This window comes from Rhipicephalus microplus, chromosome X (assembly GCF_043290135.1).
Source record: "Rhipicephalus microplus isolate Deutch F79 chromosome X, USDA_Rmic, whole genome shotgun sequence".
Lineage (NCBI taxonomy): Eukaryota > Metazoa > Arthropoda > Arachnida > Ixodida > Ixodidae > Rhipicephalus > Rhipicephalus microplus.
The window spans coordinates 295,472,161-295,499,710 of record NC_134710.1 but is presented as its reverse complement, the minus strand read 5'-3'; the positions used below and the strand labels follow the sequence as shown (position 1 = coordinate 295,499,710).

General features: G+C 42.7%; 1 protein-coding gene across 1 annotated transcript; it reads left to right on the top strand.

Moving 5' to 3' along the window:
• Positions 1-12,892: 12,892 nt before the first annotated feature.
• LOC142777190 (uncharacterized) lies at positions 12,893-24,766 on the top strand. Its single transcript, XM_075881504.1, has 5 exons — positions 12,893-13,027; positions 16,825-16,886; positions 16,972-17,061; positions 23,722-23,748; positions 24,620-24,766. Exons 1-5 carry the CDS (start codon positions 12,949-12,951, stop codon positions 24,677-24,679), a joined length of 318 nt encoding a protein of 105 aa, XP_075737619.1. The 5' UTR covers positions 12,893-12,948; the 3' UTR covers positions 24,680-24,766.
• Positions 24,767-27,550: the final 2,784 nt, after the last annotated feature.

Below are 27,550 nucleotides of genomic sequence, written 5' to 3'. Positions count from 1 at the left end.
GGAAATTGCAGACACCTATACGATGCACAAGCTCTGCTGCAAATCCGACATGTTGCTCGCTTCCCTTGCCGCTGAGTTGCCTTCTCAACTCTTTGCTTCTGGCAATAAGTAATTGCTGACACTATATAGTAGAGTTATACCCTGTGACTAGGCAGCCCTTGATCGTTCGCCGACGCACCGTTATTTCTGTGTGCAGTGATGCGCTAGCCGCTGCACTTTTGTGAATCCGGGTCTGGTTTACGCCGGCAACTACGCGTGACTTTCTTAGGGCCAGCTCGTACGACGTGCATCTTCAAACGCGCTTGTGATGCCGGCATAACGCTGGCTGGGAAAAAAAAAGAATTATTACAAATCCCACGGCTTCCGGTAAAGCTTAGCGTTACTCGTTGGACTCTCGGCACATAATGATGGTGATAGCTACACTTCATATGGATTGTAATGCGACATCAAAACTTATAGTACAACTAAGGATATGCGAAATTATTTGAGATAACCGCATCATATCGCTGCTAATAGGAGCGCGAACTATAACATTGACTCTAGTACAGTTGTTGAAGCAGGCATTATGACTATAGGACCCGAATGAAAGACATTAGAAACAAGAGTTCGAATACGCGAATTATTTAGTCTCAAATAGTCGTGTTTGAGCCCGCGACAATTGCGCTTTTTTATGAAATCGAGGCAACCAGCGCAGCAATCGGCATCCACTGAATAAGAAACCACATTGTAACACAATAAACGTACAATGAAATACGTATGTATAGCAATATTTTATGTAGTATAGACACACTCAGTTTGCTACACTATGGAAAAGAAAACTATATTACGACGCAGCATCATACCGAGTAGCCTTTTTATTTTTGGTCAAGTAATACTAGAATTCAAAAATGGTTTGCCGGAGCACAATTAGCACGACTATTTCAAGCGGCGGAGATTACTTCCTCTAGCAGTCTTAACACGCAACCGGCTAATTAAAACAATACACTAATATTCATCTGGTATGCTGATTTCATTGCGGTTAAGCAGAAACGCATGAATTGCAGCCCATGAGTCCTATATAAAGGCATGTTCGGTGAGGAAAAGCTCGAAAATAAGACCCACGTGACGTGAAATGAAATATAAAATCATAGACGTTACAATAAAAGATAGGAAGACAGAACTAGGGGTGCGCGATATCCAGGACACATAATCGGTGCCAGGGGATACCAAGGGGGCAGAAATGCAGCCGAGGGTGGTATAGAGTCAGGTGAAGGTAAGAAAGTGAGAACTTTTCAGGCATGAAACTGAATCCTCTTGTGCAGGGCAGTGGAAATGGACATTATTGGGAAAAGCTGATGTTTCCTAAATGACTGTGCAACTGGGATAAAATTATCAATAAATAGGTGAGCACGTAAAGTTATGTGCAAGAGTTTACTGAATTTTTTATTCTATATTCAGCTTTATAGTCATGGCAGATGGGGAACAAAATTGTGATCTCGTACTCTGTGTCTAGAAAAGCCATTTTAAAAAGAAAAACCGTGGGTGGTTTGACTATTTATAAATTATAGCTATATTAGCCATTTGCTAAGCGCTTTCAATACTTGTGAATGCTCAAAGAGGAACGCAGGAATAGTTTCCTTTAAAAAAAAAACAACATGTTTGCCTGCAGTAATGCGCAGAACAATCTGAAAACAATGCGGCGACAAAAATGATGTTAGGAGAGGGCGGAATCACCTTGCAGACATTAGCTGCATTAAAATGAAAAAATAATTAATACAGCTCTGAACCCAACTGCCTTAATCAAGGTGGAAATGGTGTAGGTAAGTCAATACGTAGAGGTACTGAGCGCTTGAAAGGCACTTGAAAGTGCTTGAAAATTATACTTTGTCTGAAAACGTTGCTGGTAAAACCTAAGCCTAACAGTTAAAGAAAAAGTATAATATTTAAGGGTAAAAAAGCATGGTCTACGTGTGCCTATGTCACCATGACTGGTCTTAAACGTTTGTATGTCTGTGCTGATGGCTTTTTTCTAACCTGTGCTGATGCAAATCGACCATGGCCGCCACATTTAGATGTACGCGATGCTAAATTCATAAACGCGCGTGCACTTAGATTTAGGTGGACGGTCATAAAAAACTCAAGAAGTCAATGTTAATCTAGAATTCCCCACTACGGCACACAACGTAATCATATTGTAGTTGTGGTACCTAAAATCCCATGGAATTTAACTCTTTGCTAACCGGTCTGGCGTTTTTTATTTTGCTGCAAAGGACGTTCCTTTTTCAAAGCTGGGGTGAGAATAACACGAATGATAGCAGGCTCCTTTGGGAACCAAATTGGTTCCACGGCTTCAAATAGAACAGTCATGTGCTGACAACAAGATTGCCACATTCGTTGCAGCCAATTGAAATTGCAAAACTCACGTGATTGCTGGTCCTGACGGTTATCGAATGCAGCTTTTTACGTGACCAGATGGTAAAACTAATTAACTGAACGAAACTAAAGTTACAGCGACTGGTGATAAATGCACCTACGAAAAATAGCTCAATACACTTTGATTGATATGTGGAATTTAACGCCCCAAAACCACCATATGATTATGAGAGACGCCGTAGTGGAGGGCTCCGGAAATTTCGACCACCTGGGGTTCTTCAACGTGCACCCAAATATGAGCACACAGGCCTACATCATTTCTGCCTCCATCATTTACGCCTTGAACGTTGGACCTTGCGCTTTTCGACGCAACCTCACTTGCAAAGAAAAAAAAAACAGGCTAATGTAGGCATTAGGAGAAAAGAATATGCAACAAGACTCGACAAACACGTTGTCTAATTTTCGGTGTGGTGAAGGTGATTTGAATTGATGATGGAGGTTTCAATCTAAATGACAGTCACTTCTTGTGGTGCACTGGGTGTAGTCGCTGAAAACCACAGTAATAAATCTTGTGGAAGTCCCTGTGAAAGTCGCGCAGGTGAAAGTTAAAACAGGAATACCCAAGGTTCAAAAAGTTCATTTCATAAAAAGTAAATTTTAGGCTGTTGCGTGCTTTAAGGTAGACCCATTTTAATATGAAACATGCTTCACTGGGTGAACTCGGTATAAATTTTTTATCACGCGAGGTTCTTTAACGGGGACCTAAAAATCAGCACAAGAGCTTTTTCGCATGTCAGAGAGGAATGCGGCACTCGTGGTCGGGACTCGAACCCACGCAATCGTGGTTAGCAGCATGACAGCATAGTGACTATAAGACGTTGGTGCTTTGATAGGTTTACGGTCTAGTTGGAATTCGTTGCTCTACAAATGTTGGCCTTCACTATTTTCGTGCGATAGTGTTGAAGAGCTCGTTTCGCAGAAATTCCTGCATCGGCATCAGCGTTAGGGTTCTTTGTAGCGAGCGAAAAAAATGAAATAAATGATAATAAATAATGAGTAAAAAAAATTCCGCTCGAGTGGGTAACGAACCCAGACGCCGTAGTGGAGGGCTCCGGAAATCTCAACCACCTGGGGTTCTTTAATGTGCACCCAAATCTGAGCACACGGGCCTACAGCGATTTCGTCTCCATCAATAAATGCAGCCGCCGCAGCCGGCCGTCCCGTGACCTGCGGGTCAGCAGCCAAGTACCATGGCCACTAGACCATCACGGCGGGGCTATAGACGTCCCAAAACACTGATATGATTATGAGGGACACCGTGGTGCAGGGCTCCGCAAATTTTGGCAATATGGTGTTCTTAAACTTTCACTAACATCACGAAGTACACGGGCCCATTTCCCCTCATTTGGAGTGCCCCCACCGCGGCTCGAAATATAACCTGCGACCCCTCGAGCCAGCAGCCGAGCACAATATGCGCCTCCGCGGCGGATGAATGTAGTGCGAGGAGTGTCACATGAAGTATTGTGTCGAAGAAACATAGAATTTTGACAGGCGTCTACTGTGAATCGTTTGAAGTTTTGCCCATGACAAAGCGCTAAAGCATAATTATTCATCGTCATGAGCAAGAACATGAACAAGGGGCCAGATGCCTATAGGCACGCATTACCTTATACAAACGAACAGTGCATTGTTTGCCAATAGGCAGAAGACAACTGCACTTGCACTGTAGGCGTTATAGGATACTTTGGAAAGGACTGCGCACCGACTAGCGCTCTGAAGCACACTGATGTCACACGCACTGCCGTTATTTTTCCATGTGGCCCGGTTGAGGTGTCTCCCGAGAAGCGCAGTTAGGCTAGTGACTGACAGGGCGATGTGAACGGGTCCCGATTGTGCTATCCCGATCTACTTTTGGGGGCGAAGCTAAAAAGTTTTACAGCGAAAGCTGCTCTGAAATCACAACTCGGTTCATGCGAAGTTCGCCGCCGCCGCCGGTGTTCGTAACCACATCGCTCGAAATTAGAAAAAAAAAACTTAGCACCAATGACACAGTGGGGCTCAAACCCGGGTCTGCTGGGTGCCAGCCCAGTATTCTACCATTGAGTTGTTGGCAACATTGAGTTGTTGGCTTGTTGGCAAACTTGCTTTAGGCAGTCTTGATGTCGGGAAAGCAATCACGTTATTACGACTAGTAAATCGTTTTACATCAGCGAACGAATAACCAGCCTTCGTACAATGTGAAGTAACGAGTGGGCCTTCCAATGCTCTAACCCATTACGAAAGGTTGTTCTTGTTCTACTATTAACTGTGGCGCATACCCACTTGAGGCATAATTCCTCATCATCGTCAGCCACTGCTTGAACTATTGGCACAAAATACCTTGCAAGTGTTTAGCGGATACCACGCTTCTCAGAAGAATGACGAAAAATAGCATAGCTACCCGAAAAATTTTAATAAAAATGCCCTAGTTGGTATCAAGCAAGTGTGCTTGCAGTAGTTACCCAATCAGTGCCTATAAAAAAGGCTCTGAAAGGCCGCTTTCTAGCTTTCGCTGTGACTGTGCTGCGCCGCAGGCCTGGCGTTTTTTGAAGCGCTAATTTTTTTAAAGCGCGGTTCAGTTAAGGGTCCAACTGTGGTACGGTGTCGTACGCTGTGATTGTGGGCTGCCGTCGTCGCTTGGCGCAACGCAGGCAAATCTGCGTATAGCGTAGCCACCTGTATCGAATTCAACGTGCACCCTCGCCAAGCAGAAGTCTTCTTCATCAGGGTTTTCGAGCGCATTGACGATGATAATAGGTGCGGATCACTTAATAGGCTTTTGCTGCCGTATGCCAACGTCGCTTCGCGTAAAGCACGCAAAACCATGTATAAAAAAAGAAAGCAAGCGAAAGTAGAAAGAGAGAGAAATAAAAGAAAAAATAAGAGACAGAAATATATGGAAGTCAAGCAATAAAACAATACCTTAAAACTGGAAAAGAACAAAAGAAAGAAAGGTAAAATTCCAGAGGAACAGGAGGCTGCCCAACTTCGCACTTTCTTCAGGGTAGCAAACCGGAAACTCGTCTGGTTAGCCTCTGTGCCTTTCCTCTCGATGCTTTCTCTTCCTCTCAATCAGGCTTGACACTGCTAGTGTGAAGCTGCCCTAATATTTTTTTATTGTTTTGCAGGCTGGTAACTGCTTAACTGCACTCGGGCCAAAGGAGCCGAGACGCATATGATTGGCTTCTTACCTGCACAGATATTCGCTCTTAAAAATGTATGAAGAGTCATCGCAATGTGGTGCTGCTATTGAATAAACGTTATGCTTGCTGAAGTGCACTAAAAGGACAACATGAACTCTCTCCGATTTCCGAGTTGCAGTAAATGTTAAAAAAAAATTGCCCGCAGCTTCCCTCGGGGGAACACTGAGGAGGATGCGGAGCATATAATTGGTTAACGGGGTGTTAAAGTGCAACTTACTTGGGTCGATGGCTAAATTGGTTAACGTGGTTGTGAAATGGGGTGTTAAATTGCGACTTACTTGGGTCGATGGCTAAATTGGTTAACGTGGTTGTAGGAGGGGGTGTTAAATGAGTGAACACGTACACACGTATGCGAAAGGGCGGCGCTGGTCGAAGGGACGTCGATCATTGTGTTTGTGGATTCGTTGGAATTCATTTCACCGCGACCTTGGACGTCGACGCGCCGTACAAACCAACCGACGAGCGGCAACTGAGCGAGCGAGCGCCGACCTTGAGTATATATACAGCTCGACGGCGCATGCACTGTCAGCTGTTGAATGTTCTCGAAGCGCGACGCCACATGCGCGTCCACTGGAGAATCAGGAGCATTGTAGATGTCGAACGCGGTGTGTAGAGGAGGAAGGGTGCACAGATGGTGGAGGAGTGAAGCACGCGCGGTGTGTAGAGGAGGAAGGGATGCACAGATGGTGGAAGAGTGGGCGACGGCGCGACGGCGCATGCGCGCGCGTCAGCTGTCGAATGTTCGAGAAGCGGTGCGGACGGCGCGGACGGCGCAGACGGCGCACTACAAGGCGCGAGTATAAGATGCTCCGCATCTAAAAATAGAAATAGAAAAAGTTTCACGATTGCCAATATTGCCTCTGAGTAACATCCGCTGGCAGCCCCGCTGGGACGTTGCCTGCTTTATGAACGTTACGCAGCCTACAGAAAGTGCGTCGCACGTACGAGCGCCGACGTTTCCCAACTAACTTGTGTAGAAATGCTTGAGACATCCACGGAAAAAATACCCGTGTTTATATCGTGTAATAATGATAGCCACCCCCAGTGCAAACTGCGCAATGTTTTTAAGAATATCTGTTTCTGATTTTAGAAGTAATAATCAAACATAGAAATGGTTCTGTGATTATAGTGTTAGTAGCCTTGGTAGTGCGTATACTTTCACAGCATTAGCTGGTACAGTACATCGGCCAAATATAGTGGGATGGCCGAATAGATGTGGATTAACCCATTAGGTATCGCCTATAACCCATATGGTCGCGCATTTGCAAACGAAACATTTCAATTTATGCATCTTTAGAAACCCTCTCCAGAATACCAGTAATAGACCTTGGAATAGCTTAGGGTACCCTTTACAGATAGCACGTGTCCGAAGTTTTCTATGTTTATTATGAACGTGCTAAAATAGGCGCAAAATAGTGGGTCTACATTTCACTGCGTCGGCATGGAATGCACCTTCGGGTAAACGGACATTTTTGTATTAATATTTTTCAATACCATGGCGCACATGATCCTAAAGATGACCTGCAGTGTGAGATCTTCGATGAAAATTTGAAACAGATTACGTAATGTCTACCTTGCGAACAAGCGTGTTATTTTACGTGTTACCATAAGGTCACCCTAGGCTTTTAGGTTCCGTATTTTGTTTAATCCTGTTACATCGTTTTACGCTCCTTGTAGGGTGATTCTGTGGCAATCATGCACCAATTTACTGTAAGCCCAGGTTTACTATAAATTATATAGCTAGAGTGCCCCAAGAGAAGGATAAATATGTATTAGATGTCTACATTTAGTAGATACCGGAGGATACCCGCTAGTTAGACGAAGATATCGCAGGTGAAGATCCCGGTTGTGTCATGGGAAATTAAAGTATAATAAAGAGTAACTCCTAGATTTTAACAATCAAAACCACGATATGCTTATGAGGGACGTTATGGTAGTGGGCTCCGAAAATTTGGCCCCCTACCTTTCTGTGCACCTAAATCGTAGACAGCATAATAGGCAGCTTAAAGCAGATGTTAAACATATTCTTGCTGACGGCCGTCGCAATGGTGGATGCGACTGTGATGAAGGTGAACCAGAGTATGAAGAACGAAGTGACGGATCACAAATCCAATTATCTGACAGGTGTAGGAGATGAAAGCCTTGCGCGAGGTTACTTTCAAGTGCACAGAAGACAAAAGCGCCTCACTCTATTGCAGTTACCCCATAGAGAAACATACGTAAAGAGCAAACACTTCCGTAGAGCCCTGCGGCCGAGCTACTGCGCTGCTTTCAGCGCTACAAGCGGCTAGTCAGACCTGATAATATCTTCAGCATAAATAAAACAACAAACATTTTTGTTCCCAGTGCTGGGATATGAACCCGTACTGTCATGCTCCGAAATTGAGTATTTGTACCACTAAGGCTACACACTCATGCTTCCGGCAAAGGAATGCATGTACGATACATCTAAGCCACATACATATCTACCCTTTGTGCTAAAGAAATGCAGAAAGACAACGCTTTCTTGTCAGACTTCATTGATTTTTGTGGTAGTGCATTAAACGTCATAAGTGAAACACGATGTAGAGCTGATATAAACAGTTGTGCAAATCAATTATTTTTCTTAAAAAAAAAACGGTCACGGGCCATATCTTGTAAACTAAAAACTCGTTCACGTTGAAATTTTCAGTGTGATTTGTGCAGATACGATGCGAAGATACGATCAAAAATCAATCGCATCTGTTTTCAATTTACTCATAAAAAAGAAACTGGTATCTAGTGGGTTAAACTACATAAAAAAGAAAATCAATGAACGGCTTCGCTCTTCGGTTTGCGAGTCACAATGGACCTATTGCAGCCTAATATATGAGTATGAACTTTTCAAATATCACTAGAATAATTCGCAACTCTTAGTGCCCTTTCATAGTTGTTTGTAAGGTTATTTATATGAGACTCTTTGTTGAGTGTAGCTAAGTTATTAAAATAATATTGCTTTGACTCAAGGCTTTGACTCTTTCGGCAGAAATACATGTCACTAGACTCTCTTTCCACACAAAAAAAAGAAGAATAACAGCTGTACGCCATGTTGCAGTACGGACTATAAATGGCTAACAGCATGACTGAACACAGGCTACAAACAAAGAGAAGCGACGCAACTAGGAAGTCTTTGCATGGCGGGCTCTGTTTTGTTTGCCTGTCACTCATGTTCTGTTGCGCTGTTAGTATCAAGCTGTAACGACTCGTCCAGTGTTTCATTTGACAAAGTTGGGACTATACTAAATAGTCACAGTTTCGCCAAAAAGGCGAAGCAATGCATGCGATAGCAACATATTCGAATGTTTTACGAAGCAGAGCTAGCGTTTTTAGGAACAGTATCAATTGTAGTAAACATGCGCTTGCTAAGTAACCAAGTTTCCTGCGGCGCGGCCACATGTAGACGACCACAACAAGGCTCGTGCGTAGTGTGACGGCATTGATGAGAAGCGCCTCTCGTAGGCAGCACATGCTGGTACTAAGGGCTATACGTCGTGTGTCATCACTGGTGGCAGTTTGTTATGTGTAGAGCGCGTCTTGGGTGGACGACCACTCCGGATACACTTTTAGCACCGTTTTTTTTTGTTGTTGAGACACAGCCCGTAGAAGCTCCAACCTGCTGTCAGGGCAAGAGCCGCGCGCTTATCGTTGCCGCGATAGTGCAGCAACCCCCGCCCCCCCCCCCCCCCCTCTTCCAGGTTCACTGGCGAAATAAGCGTGCAAGCCGATGAGCCCGACCGGAAAGGCAATGTTCGCTGCGCAGAAAGAGGAGGCTAGCGCATCCTACCCCTTACATAAACAGGGTGTTTCAAGAAAGGTGTCTATTGTTTAAAAATCAGCAGCAGATGCTATTTGCTCGCTGTCTTCACAGATTGTTTTTTCTGTAGCGGCAGATATTTTAAGAAGGTTAAATACAACATTTAGTATATTAATTAGAAATTTTAAACTAATTAACTTTTTAATTAGTGGAGGTCTGCACAAGTCAATTGGGAGAATCGAAGTTCTTGGTGCGGAAAAGCCATTGACGTTATGAGATGAAAGAAAAGCGGCCTTTCGTTATAATTATGAATTCACGAAATGCTCCTGAATTCTGCGGTGAAAACGAAACCAGTGAACCGAAGAGCGCAACAAGCAGACGAGTACAATGACGTCTCTGTTCAAAACAACGGTTACAGGGCGACAGTTCTTCCACGTTCGATAATGTGTGTGCGTCATGCGTGCTGTAATTGTGAGCGCAGCCCCCGCACCCACATAACGGAGTCGGTTCGGATGGTTGATATAACAACGCTCGCTCATTTCAGTTGCGCTCTTTCGCGTTTCGGTATCGGTTACGCCGCACACTTTGGGAGAATTTCATTATATCGCAGTTATTACTAGAGGTCGCTCTTTCAATATCTCAAAGCGGCAATCGGTTTTTCGCATGAAAAACTTGAATTTCCCAAAAGATTTAACTTCCTAGCTCCACTAATTAAAACGTAATTATAGTAATTTTCATATTTACCTTTCAAAATTATATCTTCAGCCCTCTTAAAATGTCTGCCACTTTATAAGAAGCAAATGTGAAGACAGCAGGTAAATAGCGTCTTTTCCTGATTTTTAAAAATACTGGGCACATTTTTTTACTACACCCTGTATACATACATATACATATACGCATAGAACAGTGGCGGTGGTGGTGACAGCAAGAACCAGCTGATGCCGTAGGTATAATTTCTATCGGAATCAAAATTGTACTTATTTTAATTCTGAGATTAACATTGTAAGTTGTCAGTGTGGCCTGTTACTATACGCGCTAAAAAATGACGACAATGTAAGCAGTCAACGTGTGTTTGGGTACCTAAATGTGTAGTTTTGGTCTCGGGAGAATATTTAAGGCAAATAGTTGCCGATCTAAGTCATAATCTTGAACACAGAGAGAGCGCTGAAAGGAAAAGTTGATTTGCGGCGGCAGACGAGTTGTATATTTTACTTACTTTTTCGTCTATCTTAATTCTGCCCCGCCACGGCGGTCTAGTGGCTAAGGTACTCAGCTGCTGACCCGCAGGTCAGCAGCAGAATCTTCGCTGCGGCCGCTGCATTTTCGATGGATGTGAAAATGTTGTGGGCCCTTGTGCTTAGATTTGGGTCCACGTTAAAGAACCCCAGGTGGTAGAAATTTCCGGAGCCCTCCACTACGGCGTCTGTCATATTCATATGGTGGTTTCGAGACGTTAAACCTCACATATCAATCAAATCATCAATCTATCTTGGTTCTGCTTTCTTTCGATGTATTTATGTTTAGGCATAATTACGTGGTGTTGTAGAAAATTACTTTTTGATGTAGCATTGAAATTGCGGCAAGTCGACTGAATAATATTTCTTCCGTTAAGAACCTTTTATAATGTGCACCTGTACACCATCCTTTTAAATAAATGCATCCAAAATTCCTCAAAATAAAGGAAATGTGATGTTTGTTCTATATTTTCACAATTACTTCTGTAGCCGCAGACATCGGGAAATGGTTAAAGATATCATTTGGGGCATTGATTAAAAAGTAAAGTAATCAAATATTTGTATAAGGGCTATAAGGTGGTTATCTTAAATGATATATTTGAAGTTATTCATCAGAAGAGCCCATCACAATTTTTGGAATATAGAAACAGTCTTCTCTAGCAAATATTTGAAAGTAATTGAATTCCGCAAAAGGGAACGGCGAAACCGAAATTGAAACTCTGGCGAACGCAGCATGCAGACCATGATGACGTCACTGTTCAAGACAACGATTGCAGAGGTGTAGTTCTTCTGTCTTAATTAACGTAGGTGCGTCATGCATACTATATTTTCAAGCTGAACCCATACACACACACCAAAAAAAGTTGATTGATGATATAACGATGTTAACTGTTTCCTCGAAGAATATCGCAGTTGCGCTCTTTCCCATTTCGGTTTCTGTTTTTCTGAGGCACTTTGGGTGAATTTCATCCTTCGCAATTATTACTAGAGACAATTTTTTCTAACCCTTGAAGCTGCAATGGTTTCTTCGCATGAAGCATTTGATTTCTCCAAATTCACGTAAGCATCTTACTCGAATAATAAAGAAGATAATTGCTTAAATTCCTTCTTTACTGTCACATGTGATGTACTTAGTATTTTTAGGATGCCTGCGGCTACAGAACAAGTGGTTGTGATGGAATTAAACATATATATTATTCAATTCTTTTTTAAAAATAAATTTATATTAATTTCTTCAAACAACCGGTATACACAGATGAACGATGTCGCCCTGATTTATATTCGAGCTAATTGATAAGGGCGATAAATGGGCTTGTTGGTAGAGTATCTTATACATTGATGTAGTGCGGCAAGGACTAAAACACACGAGAAAAAAGAAGGCCTGACGGCACATAGCGTTATGCAATACATAAAGCGACAAATGTTCTGTTTTTCTGCGCACATTTGTCCTTACCGCACTACACATCAAAGTAGAAGAGTGTTCTCGAATCATAACATACATTAGCAACACGAACTATCATAGCTTCTGCTATTTCGACCCATACACTGTCGTTTTGGGAAGCCTCCCAAAACTTACCATACACTGTCGTTTTGGGAAGTTTTTCCATTCGACCAGCTTCAATATACTAGAGAACGCACTCATGTTACGACACCCTTTCAAAAAAGCGTTAATATATCGGGTCTCTGAATACGAGACAAGCTCCGGCACTCTGCTCCCTCAGCCTCACATCAATTCCCTATGGTACGTTCATCATTTCTCTGTCGCCCTCACAAAAAGCCAGTGCCAGTAAACAAACACGAAAATGCACTGTAAAATGAGGTTTGAGACGTTGAGCAAATCGGCTCTAGCGAGGTGCTTTTATGGGCGTGCTATTGTGACATCAGAGTAAATGCGCGTGATCAGACTGAAACAGGCGCGAGAAGGCAAAATCAAGGAAGGCAGAACAGAAAGCCCGATTAAGAGAATGATGCGTAAGCAAATAGCTTGAAACTTTTCCGGGCACTTTTGCAACTATACACATTTGCATTCGATGAAAAACACTTGCTTCGTCCCCCCATTTTGTCGTTTACCTTCTTTTGATATTGTGAGCACACGTTGGTAATAAAGCCACCCGGAATAGCCAGGGCACTGACCGGTTTTGGCGAGAAAAAAAAAAGGGAAGTAGTAATTAAGCAGGAAGGCAATAAAACCTTTCAAGGATTGGTGTTTCACCCCGTTGTCAAGGTCATAGGGGGTGAGTGCATACATATATAACTGGGACCCGCTGTGGCGATTCCATAGGGCACTGCTGCTGTAGTGAAGACGAAATTTTACCTGTACGAAAAGAAGGACTCGATAATATCGAAAATGAAGGTGCTGCTTCTTTGCGGACTTTTCCTTGCTGGAGCTTTCGTAGGGGAGGCTGCTGGCGGCAAGGAATTATGCGGTAAGATATTTTTCGCTCGAAAAAGAAACATTTTGTACACCTTTTAAAATTGGTTTGTTCTTTATAGTGGAGTTCATGTGGATGCTTGTTTTTGCTTAATTGAAAATAAAGAAAGAAGGTACATGCGACCTAGCCCTATACGTATCATGCATATTTTACTTGGCTACGTGTACATTGCCTAAAATTGTAGAAGCGTTCAAGCCTGGCCTGTCATAATTTTCCTCTTGTAATTATAAGTTGGCGTGTATTCTACACAGAAAGCATTTATGCTTGTCGTAGGACAGCCTGCGGTCATTTGTCGTCCTCGAAGCGCGGGACAACTTTAAATGATGTGCCATAATTTTCGAAGTGCGTGAAAACGTTGGTCGTCATTTATTTTGAGGAGGTGACCATGGCAATAATCAGAGGAAAGGGGATTGTTTACTTGGCTTTTTGGTACTTCCGCCCAGACCTTTATCACAACATAGGCCTCCGTGGCGTCGGAAAAGACTTGAGTTCATTTGTTTACGCTATTCTATGGCTTTTGTGATGCATTTGGTTTTATCAATCTCAACAGTTAATAAAATAATATACATGGACTTTTAGTCATTTTTGTAAAAACAAAAAAAAATCGTCAGCTACCCTGTATGCATTTTCAAGTGGCGCTCCATGCGCTACCAGTTCACAAACTGCATGCACAGTATCAAGGTGATGTGACATACTGGGCTATAAAGTCGTAGTGGTGGATGTTTCAGAATACAAAGCGCAAAAATAAACGTCAATAACCTACGGTAATAGTGCGACACTAAGCTGCACGCGAAAAGTTTAAACTGTTTTTATAGTGGTGGATACCAATAATTTTTGCACAAGAAGCTACTATCTTGTGCACGTTTATTTTCAACAAATAGTGATACAGAGGTTAAATCAGAAAGAGGAAGGATAGCCGGTATAGACAAACATCCTGTTCGTTACGCTTAATGAACCAGGAAATGCATGCACGCACGCCGCAATGTTCAGTGCGTGTGTGGAGTGAAAAAACTTGCGTCTCTTGCTTTTGTTGTGTGATAGCTATAGAGCTCTGTCTTTTTGGATGAATACAAAAGTTAAATACTCACGTGAGGAATTTTCGAGATTTCGGATTTGCTTGAGTTTAGTTCCGATTTTAACGACCAATATGGCCGGTACCAATCTTTTATTGAAAAAAAAAAAAACATACTCTCAATGGTCATTCATATATAGAATGATTTTACATATATATAACGTCAAGAATACCTCGTAGGCCACACCAGCCACACATTAAAAAAAAGGGCTTGTCGCGCATGAAAAGAGGTCAACATGCCATGTACCCCTAGGAGCGCGACAGTTATACGGTGCCCTGGCGGCACTAAAGCGTGACAGACGGCATCGAGTATATGGACACCTTAAAGCATGCTTGTGTTCATTACAAGCTTTAAGGTTGTAAAGCGCACAAATGTAGGCGTATTGTGTTCAAGCATTTGTGCTTGGTAATACACCTGTTTGCGCGTTCAAACCTGCCAGAAAATTTATTTGATTGATTGATATGTGGGGTTTAACGTCCCAAACCCCTATATGATTTAAAGACGCCGTGGTCGAGGGCTCCGGAAATATTGACCTCCTCGGGTTGTTGAACGTGCACCCGAATCTGAGCACATGGCCCTACAGTAATTCGTCTCCATCGAAAATGCAGCCGCCGCATCCGGCATTAGATCCCGTGACCTGCGGTCAGCAGCCGAGTACTGTAACCACTATAGACCACTACGGCGGGGCACCTGCCAGAAAACTAAAATACGCCTCGTGTGTTCTCATGCGTTTGTGTGCGGATATCATTAATGCTATTCTCGCTCTCCATGGAATTCGCCTCATCAGCTTTGTGTCCCAAGATGCGTTAGTCGGGCTGAGTCAACTCTCCAACACAGAATAAGAACAGCATCGGCATACATCCCTGCGTGGCTATTTAAAGCTAGGGGTGCTCATTTCTCACTGTACGCTAAATGCAATAAAATCGCGGAAATTCAGCTCTATATCTGGTCGTGCAAGAGTTCTTCCTGTCAAAGAGAGACATTCTTCCTGACAAATAGGCTGAAAAGTTAGACTACGAGTTGCGGAGTATCGGGGATATACGTAAAAGAAACTCCAACAAACGTCAAATTTCCATGAAAATATTAACTGCGGTAAACACGTAAAAACTTTAAATAAAAAAATTGGCCCCATTTCAGCATGTTACACTGCAAATGTCGTCGAAAGACGATAGTCTTACATCTGGAGAGAGTGCACAAAACGTTTATTTTATGTTCTGCGCAAGCAAATCGGTGAACGGTATTTTAGAGGCGCTGCGTTAGAGTGCCTCGAGCGTGCAGCGGAGGCGAACAAGCGCATCAAGTCACTGACACGTGAGACATGAGCGCCATCTGGCAGTTTTCTTGAAAAACGAAGCGCGTGGCGTGCATGCCCGTCTCGGAGGTGATAAGGTGCAGAACGCAAGGCGATGAGTAGGTGACACCACCGTTTCGTCTTAGCAAAGTGTTGGAAACACTTGCCTTTTTGGGCAAGCGTTGCATCGTCAGCGCATCGTGATAAGTGCTACGGTCCTTATGATTACTTATGTAGCCTTTTCTAGTAAAAAGACACACATGCAGAGTATTGAAGTGTTGTTATGGTGCCTCAGATATGCACAATAATTGCTTTTTAATTGACAAGTGCACAAGTATGAAAGCTTAACCTTGAGCAATATTGGTGGGCGCTGTGAATGGGGTTGGCTTTTGAAACATTGTTAAGAGTGGACAAACAAACAAATGCACAGAAAGACAGACCAAAATTTTTGCGTCGATGGTACCCAGGAAAGACTACCGTCTTTAAAATAAACTCCGAAAAGATGGAGCCCCTGGTGATAGAACAATAATTCGCATACCCAAGCACGACCTACATATTGCTTTGTTTGAACGGGCTCGAAATTCATTGGTAGCGGTTGCGGACAAGCTTTTAATATTTCCAAGTTAATGGTAAACTGTAGGGAACGAGGAAGCCTGACGACGCTGGGGAGAAGTCGAAGAAAGACAGCTTCACAACAGTGTTAGGAGCCAAACGTCAACGCATCATGTCCGCGTAGAAACAGCGTTGTCCTCACTGCGCATGCTAGGAATGTTATTGGGATTTTGCACGTACTGTATGGTAATCTGACTTATTCTCAAAATTTAACGAACGCATTATTCACGCATGACAAGCCGTGACGTTTTTGAACATGGCGGCCACCATGGCATGCGCATTTAACGTATATTCACTTGATGGATGTGGTCCGATCGCTGCTCGCCGGTAACCCCTGAAATGGGCCTTCGCTCCCATGAAACGTTATGTTAGGTGCCCACAATGCGTCCCATTATGAGATCAACTGGTTATCCCGCTCTGTCTAGAACATTAAAGTTGATGCGTAGACGTATGAACTACAACATGGTTTCTGATGGCGCCTCTTGACTTGGACATATTTGGCGCAATGCTAAGCTTTATGAATTCGTATTTTCATTCACACTGTTGCCATGAAAAGAAGGGTGCCGTCCGTGGTAGGTGGTTACAGTCAGCATTCGTACAGCGAGAGAAAAACATTGTTTTAAAGCTTTCTATTCATCACCGCTGACGACTTAAAATAATGCATGGTAAGAGCACACTTGCTGCAATTTAGCTTGTCAGCGTACAAAAACAGTAAATACAAAACTCCCGCAGCTGCACAAGTGCCCCATATGGGAGCTTACAAATTCTGAGTAAATCGTTGGAGTATATAAACTGACTTTCATTTTCTCTCGCAGCGCTAAGCAAAGACAAAATCAAGGAAGTCCTGAAGTGCATGGTAGATCACGCCCCTGCACAGGTACAATCACAGGACGCGTATACATTTCTGTTCTTTCTCTTATCAATCAAGGAATAAGCTTTATTTCTCTGTTCTGTCAACACAGGTCAAATCAAAAGCTTTGGAGATCCTCACCGAGAAGGGAGACCATGCAGCTGAGCTTATTAAAAAGAAATGCGAGTCCGACGCAGACTTTGTAAGTGCCTACCTGATTGGTTCATGCATAACGGGTTTATATTTGCTATACATTTGATTTGTTTACCCTGAAATGACAGCCTCATATTCATTTGTTTCTGTTTGTGCTCTTCAGCTAGGAAAAAAAAAAAGAGAGGGCTTTGCGTTGAGGTGGTGGACTGGGACGCGTCTGCTTTTAAACGATCGCAGGATAATCCCTAGAGGTACCAAATGTGATAACCGTAGGAGCTATATTATCAGGTGCCCAGGTGGTGTCCCCATTTCAGAGTTCCCGCATAAGTTAGCCTTGATGCCCTGTCACGGCGACTGTTTCAATCTGCATAATTTGTTTTCTGGTAAGATGGGGCGCTTTTCTTGTATCCTAAAGGGTTCAAACGATGAAACAACAAAAGGTTGTAGAAATTTCGCTGAGCCACACTGGGCCCTACTTTGAAAATGCAACTTTGAAACATCCGACGTCTCACTGAAGGAGTAGCGACGGGGCTGCAGCTTGTTGTTTAGAGAACTGAAGTTTAACGTTAATTTTATGCTTCAGTAAGGTACGCTACTGTAGAATTAAGGAACGTTTCCAAGGCCGTCACTATCAATATAAATTGTATAGGTTTTTATGGCTAATCAGCCATAGTGCAAACCTAACTAGGACCTTGGCCTTGTGGTTTGGAAGCGTAGAAAAGCGACTAAACACTACCGTGCGGAAGATTATTTCATTCAGACTTTATATGAGACAATTTACAATTGTCCTAGGAGACGCAGCAGAAGGCCCGCAAAGTGACTGACTAGGCTACATCACCCAGACAGTAGTTGCGACAGTTCGTGATGTCATTCACAATTTAGCATAACTGCAAAAGCACTTGTATGGTATAATAGAAGAAATAAAAAAAAAATCGGCTCTTGTAGATTTGAGAGAAAAACTCAAGAGAAAAACAGAAAAAGACACAAGGCAGCTGCTCATATCTTGCAGCATCTATTAAAAAATGCTCTACGATAAACATTGCACTGCATTTAACAACAGTTCAATACATAACTAAGCACTACGCCTTAAAACTCAGAAAACAATAATAGTTTGACTTGGTTTTCAAATTGTCTTTTCAAATTGTCATTTTTTTGCGGTTAAGTACAGCTGGTGATTTATTTAAAATGTCAGGTATTAATATTCCATTTTTTTGTAAGTCGTAGTTTGTTCGTGATTAGGATTTGACAGTTTTGTTTATACGTAGTTCATAGCAAGTTTGTCTGATATATTGTTTTTCCTCGAAAAGTGTTTTATTACTTTTATATTGGTGCATCAGCTCAGGTGACAGCCTTACTTTAGGAAATGCCTTATCGGCTATATATTATAATCGCTGAAGTATGGAGTTGTACTCACAGCATATGGGATGTTTCCAACTGCTCGTATTGCCCGCTTTTGCCACGATAAAAGTGAACTTGAGATTGATTCGGTGGTTGTAGTCCACACCAGAGAAAATTACTCCGAGGTCGGAGTAAAACGCTTGCCCTCTAGCGTCCCCCGTCTTCAGAGCAATTTGTGCTCCGGTCGTCCGGAGCATTGATTTTGATCCGGAGGAATCGCATGGTGCACCTGGAGTACTTTCAAAAAATATTTCTCTCCGGCCGACCAGAGTGATTACGTGGCACCTTCAGAGCATTTTTCGCAGCTTTTGTTTGGTACCTTCGGTTTATTTTACGAATGTACTTTCTTTGTCCAGACACAATTTCAGTGAGGTGGATCAGTATTCTTTAAAGTGTTTGCTCCGCTGTTTATTTATTGTATGTTGGATGAAAAAAGTTTTAATTCTAATGCAAGTACTGCAGAGTGATTGTGTATCTTTTTCCACAGAGCTCTAGGACACGAAATTCAAGAGAACACTTCAGTTGTTATTGTTTTATTTAATCGAAATAACTAGCTGTTTCTGGTTGATAACCCAGCCTTCAGGAAAAGAACTTAAGAAACAAACATGCAAAAAACCACAAAAAAACAACACACAAGAAAACAGGTCACATAAAATCCGCAGCACACACGTTTCAAGCGCCGCACTTTATAATGAACCTAAGAATGCTGCAAAACGATACATGACAAACGAAAAAAGCGCGGCCACCGGGAACAGCTTTTCCCCTTCTCCGAAGGACCATCCATCAGTTTCATTGACGACGGAAGGGCTGAGCTGATTGCTTCCTGCATAATTTAGCTAAAAATAATTATACATAAGAAAAGCAAATCATGTGAGAGGCACAAAAACTGGGAACACTGAAGCCACGGACAGTCAATAAATTTATTTATTTATTTATTACATACTGCTGACCTGTGTACCAGGTCTTAAGCAGGAAAGAGCATACAGAACTCTGTGCAGCAAAAACATAATTAGCATCACACAACATAGTGACAGTGGCAATAATTGTAAAAAGTCATACGGAAAACATATTATACAATGCAAGAAAAGCATACAATTCAACACATTTGTAGCAATTTGCGAAAAAAATAAATTTGCGAAATGTTCGATGTGCGGTGTGGCATTCCCGAGCCTTCTTCACTAGTAACCAAGCTTTTTTATTGCCCTTTTTTGAATATATTCAACGTGTTCTTTCCATTTTAAGTCTCATATGAGTACTAGTGAGTATTATCCTATACAGTCGGGAGTCTATGGAACAACCAACTTCTAAAACCCACACACACACACACACACACACACACACACACACACACACACACACACACACACACACACACACACACACACACACACACACACACACACACACACACACACACACACACACACACACACACACACACACACACACACACACACACACACACACACACACACACACACACACACACACACACACACACACACACACACACACACACACACACACACACACACACACACACACACACACACACACACACACACACACACACACACACACACACACACACACACACACACACACACACACACACACACACACACACACACACACACACACACACACACACACACACACACACACACACACACACACACACACACACACACACACACACACACACACACACACACACACACACACACACACACACACACACACACACACACACACACACACACACACACACACACACACACACACACACACACACACACACACACACACACACACACACACACACACACACACACACACACACACACACACACACACACACACACACACACACACACACACACACACACACACACACACACACACACACACACACACACACACACACACACACACACACACACACACACACACACACACACACACACACACACACACACACACACACACACACACACACACACACACACACACACACACACACACACACACACACACACACACACACACACACACACACACACACACACACACACACACACACACACACACACACACACACACACACACACACACACACACACACACACACACACACACACACACACACACACACACACACACACACACACACACACACACACACACACACACACACACACACACACACACACACACACACACACACAAAACGAAGGCAGGATGAACATTCAATATTAAAAAGCACATCCTATGTATTCCGGTGTCAGGCAGCCGCTGCATGATAAAAACACACCTCCGTGACGCAAACAAGTTTCAAAACTGGCCAAAGGTTCCTGTATATTTCTGAATTGTACCTTTTTTAAAACAATGAAAAGCAATTTTGGTACCCCCGTAGACAGCATCAAAAATTCCCCTCCCGAGCCTCTCCTAATTTTATCAAATCTTATTGCAGATTACAGCTGCATTTTATTACGTGCTTATCGTCTTACTTCTACCAAAATAGGCCCAAGAGCTCGCATGGTGGCGGCCTGTTTTTGAGAAAGCCGTAGCTCTATCTCTCTTGCAAAATAATTTTCGAGATAAGTTGACATTGTTTTTGTTTTGTTTTTAGTTGCACTGCCGGCTCTGTCCCCCCCCCCCCCGAAAAAAAAAAACCCTGCAGTCACGGCAATTGCAAAAGGACTGAAAAGAGAAAAAAATAAGCATGCAGCAGCCGGATAGTACTCTTCTCTATCGTCAACACAGAAAATACGGCTAGTTTTTTTAAAAGAGTGCCCTCTCCTTTCTCTCTTTCTTTCACTACCATGTTGCCTCCGCTTTACGACGTTGAGCCGGGCGGCCAAACGGGTTAGCTCACGCTTCTACAGAAACGTTGAGCTAGCTCCACGTGACTCGTTCTGCCAAGCAACCCCTCCTTTTTTTTTGCATTCCTCATCCCTACTCTGGCGAGTTCCTTTCACCTCTGTCTTTCTGGTTCTGAAACCACCACGTTATCTGAAGAGTCCAATTTACTTCCACAATAATATCTGAGGTACCACGTATACACTGAACATAACTTTTTCAAATATATGATCAGGTACGTGTATGTGTTATAAAAATCTGTGCTAAACGCATTGCCCTACCTCAATTGAGTACATTTATAAAGAATCAATGCTGATTTCAGTTATTCCTGTTTGATTAGTTCAGTATACATGATAGATCAAAATAATTTGTACGCCGTGGTAGACCTCAGCCTTGAAATTATTGGTATGGAAAGTGGACAAAAATTACCGTTTATGTGTACTGACAAGACAAAAAAAAATTTTAGCCAGTTAGGTTCACTTATAACAAGTATTACCTTTTTATAGAACCCTCCCAAAGCTATGATATTTTCTATTGTTGCATGTCTAATCAAAGTTCCAACTATTAGAGTGGCTTAATTCAATTTACCGAAGTTATGTCAAGAAAAAAATACGCAGTCCAAACAACGCATTATTGAAATTCCGCTGACTATTTACTGACGTATTGTAAAATTAGCCCATTATTGATCACAGATTTGGTTTATCAACCCAACATTACTCAATCTTCGCACTACCTGACAAGAATAACGCAGGTAATTCAAGAACAACTCACTCACCAGTTTCGTGCCGCACAAGCGACCTCTGGGTTGCTCAACATTCGCGAGATCGCAAAGGGTCGTCCACTGCCCGGAAGCATCACACAATTAGGGTTTCCACAACTCTCTTCTGTCGATGACAGCCTTCGTTGCCGCTTGTAGTGACTTGTGATATCCAGAAAGTGCACAGAACGATTTTCTTTTTCCGAACGTGGTCAAATGCTTCGTACAATCCTCTCTGCACTGGCTTGGTCTGCGCCATGTTGGTCTGTGAGGAACGATGGCCGCCCGACAGGAATGCCTACGTCATTCTTCTCTCTCATCCAGCAGCCAATTAAAGCCGCTGTGCGATGCACCGAAACAATTGCGGAGCATCCAGCGGAGCAATTGTGGAGCAACCACTGGAGCACAATCAGGGTGTTGACCCCGTTTTCTTCGCGTTTCCTTCGTCCGTCACCCACCGGAGGAAAACTGTGTAAAACAAATGTATATACTCCGGTACATTCCGGTTTGAGTGAGGTGACCGGAGCCGAGTGGGAGAATCATACCGCAATTCCTCCCAGCTGGGTATATTTGCGTTTACAGTGTATGTGAGGTGTGACTGGATAAGGGCATAGTAACGCTGTCGTGTCGCGTCAGGTGGTAGAAAGTGCCTTAATTTATTTACTACCCCTTAATGAATCCACATGTAATGTTCTTGACAGATTCTTGTGAAAAATGACCCCTAGAAATCTGATCGTCGATGTCTGTTGTAGAGGTGTTTCCTTAAATTTCAGCGGTGGGGTTTTTCAACATGAACTCAAGAAATTTCAGTGACCGCCTGTAGAAAAGATGTGTTCCCCCATGTGTGCTCGTGATTATGTGCATCTTTCTTCTCTCTCATCTATATTTTTCCCCACCCCTTTTAAAACCAGACGTGTATCTGCTTAACCTCTACCATTCCTTGCACTCACACACACACACACACACACACACACACACACACACACACACACACACACACACACACACACACACACACACACACACACACACACACACACACACACACACACACACACACACACACACACACACACACACACACACACACACACACACACACACACACACACACACACGCACACACGCACACGCACACACACACATACATATATATATATATGGTGTGGGAAAAGGTGGGTGGAAGATTTTGGGCTAAGCAGTGTCGCATGGTCGACAGAAATTTTTGGAGAAGCACAACCACGGTCTGCCACCCCTTAGCTGCGCCACTGCTACGACGTACAAGTTACTTTTAGCTGAATGTCTGAACCAGGGCGTGTTACAAAAGTTGAAGCATTATGCCACTTTTATACACATATTGTGAAAAGAGGTTGTAACCTCACCAAAAAAACAAAAAAAAGTACTTTAATCTTCTTGAAGAGTCTATGACAAAAGCAGTGAATATTAGGGTAATGTTTAAAGGTTATTCGTTTGAAAGCTACGAGAAGTATTTTGATGTCAGCCCACATAAATATATTGATTTTAGCACACCTAAAAACGAGAAAGTAGCTTAATTGGTAGAGTATTGCACACATTGTAAGAAGTTTTCACGCTTTGTCATTCAACTGGGTGAAGATTGCCCTTGTGCGTTATCTTTATTTGGAAGTCCTACTCGGAAGCATAACAATCGCAAATTTTCTTTCTACCATTTAGGGCGTACTGCTGACAACCGTGTTTTCGGTGAGTAGACACGTTGAATACTCAAACAAGCGCCGATGTTTTGCTCATTTCGATTAAAACATGTTATTCGGCTAATCGGTTCATGCCTTACTTGAACTTAGTTGCAAACTTGTTTTGCAAGTGGATGCTTTTTCCTTCCTCTGCCTTTCTATTATAGTTGGTGTCGCAAACATTTAGATGCTTGCTAGTTCGTTGCGATAGCCTCTTGTATAATGCATCCACTGCCAAAAAGAAAGAAAGCAAATGTTATCGAGCGTACCCGGTAAGGTGAATTAGCGCTCTCTAAGCAAAATAAGCTGATGGCAACAGTTGCAGTTGCATTTTACATTTAGTGGTAGTGTTTGTAGAAGAAAAATAAAAATAGCCTTTTCGGAAAATAACATGCACTACACGCTGTCCAAAGGTAACTTTGTTGCTCATAATATACGGTCTAAAGCTCAATATAAAAACGGATGGAAATAAACCACGGGACGTACATAATATAGTTCTTATAACGGTCATACGTTCTTCGAGGAATATGTTTAATACATTATTACAGAAAATTCCGCTATATGGGTTATAAGAAAACGTGCACTGTTGACGACGCTGATGGAAGGTATCGCTAGTGAGGAGGGTATGGAGTTAAAATTAGAATACGCAAACAACGATTGGGAAAGCGTACATTATATCACATTTCGTAATGAAAACAATCACCGACTACTCTCTACTGGTGCTAATCGCAAATCACGGAATAATAATCCCAAAGAAGGTTACCCTTAAAGCGAGCTTTTAGGTGACATAGAATATCGCACGTGCCTAAAAAACGAAATAATTACTTAAAGGTTACGTCAACAATTATATGGCCCTTATTTGCTCAACTTTTTTTTTGCAGGAAAAAGTTGCGAACGCTGTTAAAACTGCTTACGGCCATTGCAAGCCAGCATCTGGATAGCCAGTGAGTGGTGCGTCAGGCGGATCACTAGTGATGCTATTGAATTATAGAGTGTATATTCAGAAATAAATACATGCGTGATCCTGCTCCTATGCTTTTATCTCTACTTGTGGACTTGATGGACTTCGCCTGCTCCCATATTTATGAAACTTATGGGACAACGCTGAACTTTCCACAGTGATGCGACTTGTCAGCGTGCCAACAGTCTGATGCGTTCATATGTGATAATGTACAACTGAGGACACTAACTTTGCATACACCTTGGCAAATACACGTGAAAGAACTCTTACAAATGAAGTGACAGGTTCTTTCTTGTTGTTTTTTTATACGGGGAGACAACCTGGAAAAATAGAAGAAAAGCAGGTTCACTTTTGATTCTTGCCCTCGGCGTGCGCAGGGTTTCCCTTTAAGGGGAAATGCAGTTTGATCACTGACTCCCCACCATACTTCCATCGAGTGGACCAAACCAAATCAAATAAAATCCAGTTTATTTTTAGCTGACTTACGGAAATAAGGGACTGTGAACAGAAAACTGTGTGTAAAACAGCTTGACTAGTCCACGGTCCCAGAAAGAAAAATGCACAAAACGATCGTAGTGGTAGCAGTGTCACGGTAAACATAGCGCTATGAAACTTCACGGGCAGTTTGCCACTAAAGGGTTTACCTATTGAAATTGGAATTCTCGTACATGTACGCATTGAAGATTCAAAACAAGCTTCTGACCCCCACCCCCCGTAAAAAAAATAGGAAGCAAAATAATGCAATTGTCATCAAGAAATAACGAAAAAGCACGCAATACATAGCACGCGAAAAAAACATTACCGAGATTGCCGTCTTACAAGTTGTTACATACAATTAAAAATCATTATAAGTGTTTTGTTTGGGCACTGAAAGCAAACTGTGTAATCGAAAGTAATTACTATTGATTAGAGGAACATATGTGTTAGGCCAATACAAATAACCTATGAACATCTTAATATGAGAAGTGGAATGAGTAGGAATTGTTCAGGTTATAGTTATTGAAAGAGGTCCTCCAGAAAACATCCTTTGCAACAAATAAATAATGTAACTAAAAAGAAGCGAAGACGTGCTTATAACAATTGCTTGTATTTGGTACGGGGCATTTCTGGAGCAAAAATGAGAAGTAGATGGTTCTTGGAGCTCAACATGAAGAGTCTTCGGCCATATCTATCCTCAAGAAACTTCGTTGTGTGATTACCATGCTCCTTACACAATGACACCCTACTGGTTAATTATATGGTTCAGACTTCAAGCTTCTCCTCCCTCCAAGCCCGTGCGCGCAGCGTTGTTCTTGCACTTTTTCCTGCCTTGTGTGTATGAACATGTGTCTGCGTATATTCAAGCCCTAGACAGCACAAGAAGCTGCGTACTCATACTTTTAAGACATTTTTGGGGACCTTCGACGCAAAAATTTTGGTCTGTTTGTCTGTAGATGTATCTGTTTGTCTGCTCTTACCGGTACCCTCAAAAGCACCAGGCGAAAGCCTAAACGGCCGACCCCATTCGCAGCACCCACCAATATTGCTCAAGGTTCAGCGTTCATACTTGTGTGATCGTCAATTAAAAAGTAATTATTGCGCATATATGAGGCACCATAACAGCACGTCAATATTCTGTATGTGTGTCTCTTACTAAAAAAGGCATACATAAGTAATTCTAAGGACTGTAGCGTTTATCACGTTGCGCTGAGCATGCAACGCTTGCAAGAAAAGGCAAGTGTTTCCAACGCTTTCCTCAGACGACATGGGGGTGGCACCTACTCATCACCCTGCGTTCTACACCTTATCACTTCCGAGATGGGCGCGGAGGGTACGCGCGGTTTGTTTTTCAAGATAACTGCCAGATAACGCTCATGTCTCACGAGTGCCATGACTTGATTGATTGCTTGATATGTGTGGTTTAACGTCCCAAAACCACCATATGATTATCAGAGACGCCGCAGAGGAGGGCTCCTAGAGTTTCGACCTCCTGGGGTTCTTTAACGTGCACCCAAATCTGAGCACACGGGCCTGCAGCATTTCCGCCTCCATCGAAAATGTAGTCGCCGCAGCCAAGATTCAATGCCGCGACTTGCGGGTCAGCAGCCGAGCACTTCAGCAGCCTCTAGACAACCGCTGCGGCGCCTTTCTGCGCTTGTTCGCATTCAATGCACGCTCGAGGCACTCTAAGTAGCGCCTCCAGAATGCCATTCACCAATTTGCTTGCGTAGAACATCAAATAAACGTTTTATTCCCTATCTCAAGACGCAAGACTATCGTCTTTCGACGATATTTGCAGTGTAACATGCCGATACGGGGCCAATTTTTTTCCTCGCTTCTCATGGACGACCACCTATGGAAAAGAATGAGAACTGCCTAGCTTTCTGCACCTAAGAAACGAACTACTCACTGTAAAAGTCCTGCCTACAGTGATTGAAAAAAGTTATGGCTAAGAACATGAAAATGTTTGAGTAAAAGTGTATTGCCAAAAGGTGGCATCAATAATGTGGAACTCTTCTTCTTGTGATGTTAAGCCAATGACCATGCGTGAGTGCTCCTGAGTAGAACGAAATGGAAAGAGAGCAATATGGCCAGGAATTAGGCAGCTTGATGACTAATATATAAGGTAGTATGAAGAAAAAGAGGGCAAGAAAGGGTGCCGGAAATAATGCTGGTGGGAACATTCCCATTTCATTCGACTGAGACAACGTAATAAATATTTCGCCAGATTCAACTCATAGAGGGGTTCCATGTAATTCGAAGCATTCAGAATAGCTGCGTCCATAACATTTTAGGATTCATGATAAATCTAGACACTTATGTCCAGATATGTCGGGCACTATCACATCTCGTTCATGCATGCATGCATGCA

Excerpts from the sequence above, each read along its gene's own strand:
- LOC142777190 (XM_075881504.1), top strand. The coding sequence starts at position 12,949 with ATGAAGGTGCTGCTTCTTTGCGGACTTTTCCTTGCTGGAGCTTTCGTA. Across the intron at positions 13,028-16,824 it reads TGGCGGCAAGGAATTATGCG|CGCTAAGCAAAGACAAAATC; the intron begins GTAAGATATTTT and ends TTTCTCTCGCAG. Across the intron at positions 23,749-24,619 it reads TGCTGACAACCGTGTTTTCG|GAAAAAGTTGCGAACGCTGT; the intron begins GTGAGTAGACAC and ends TTTTTTTTGCAG.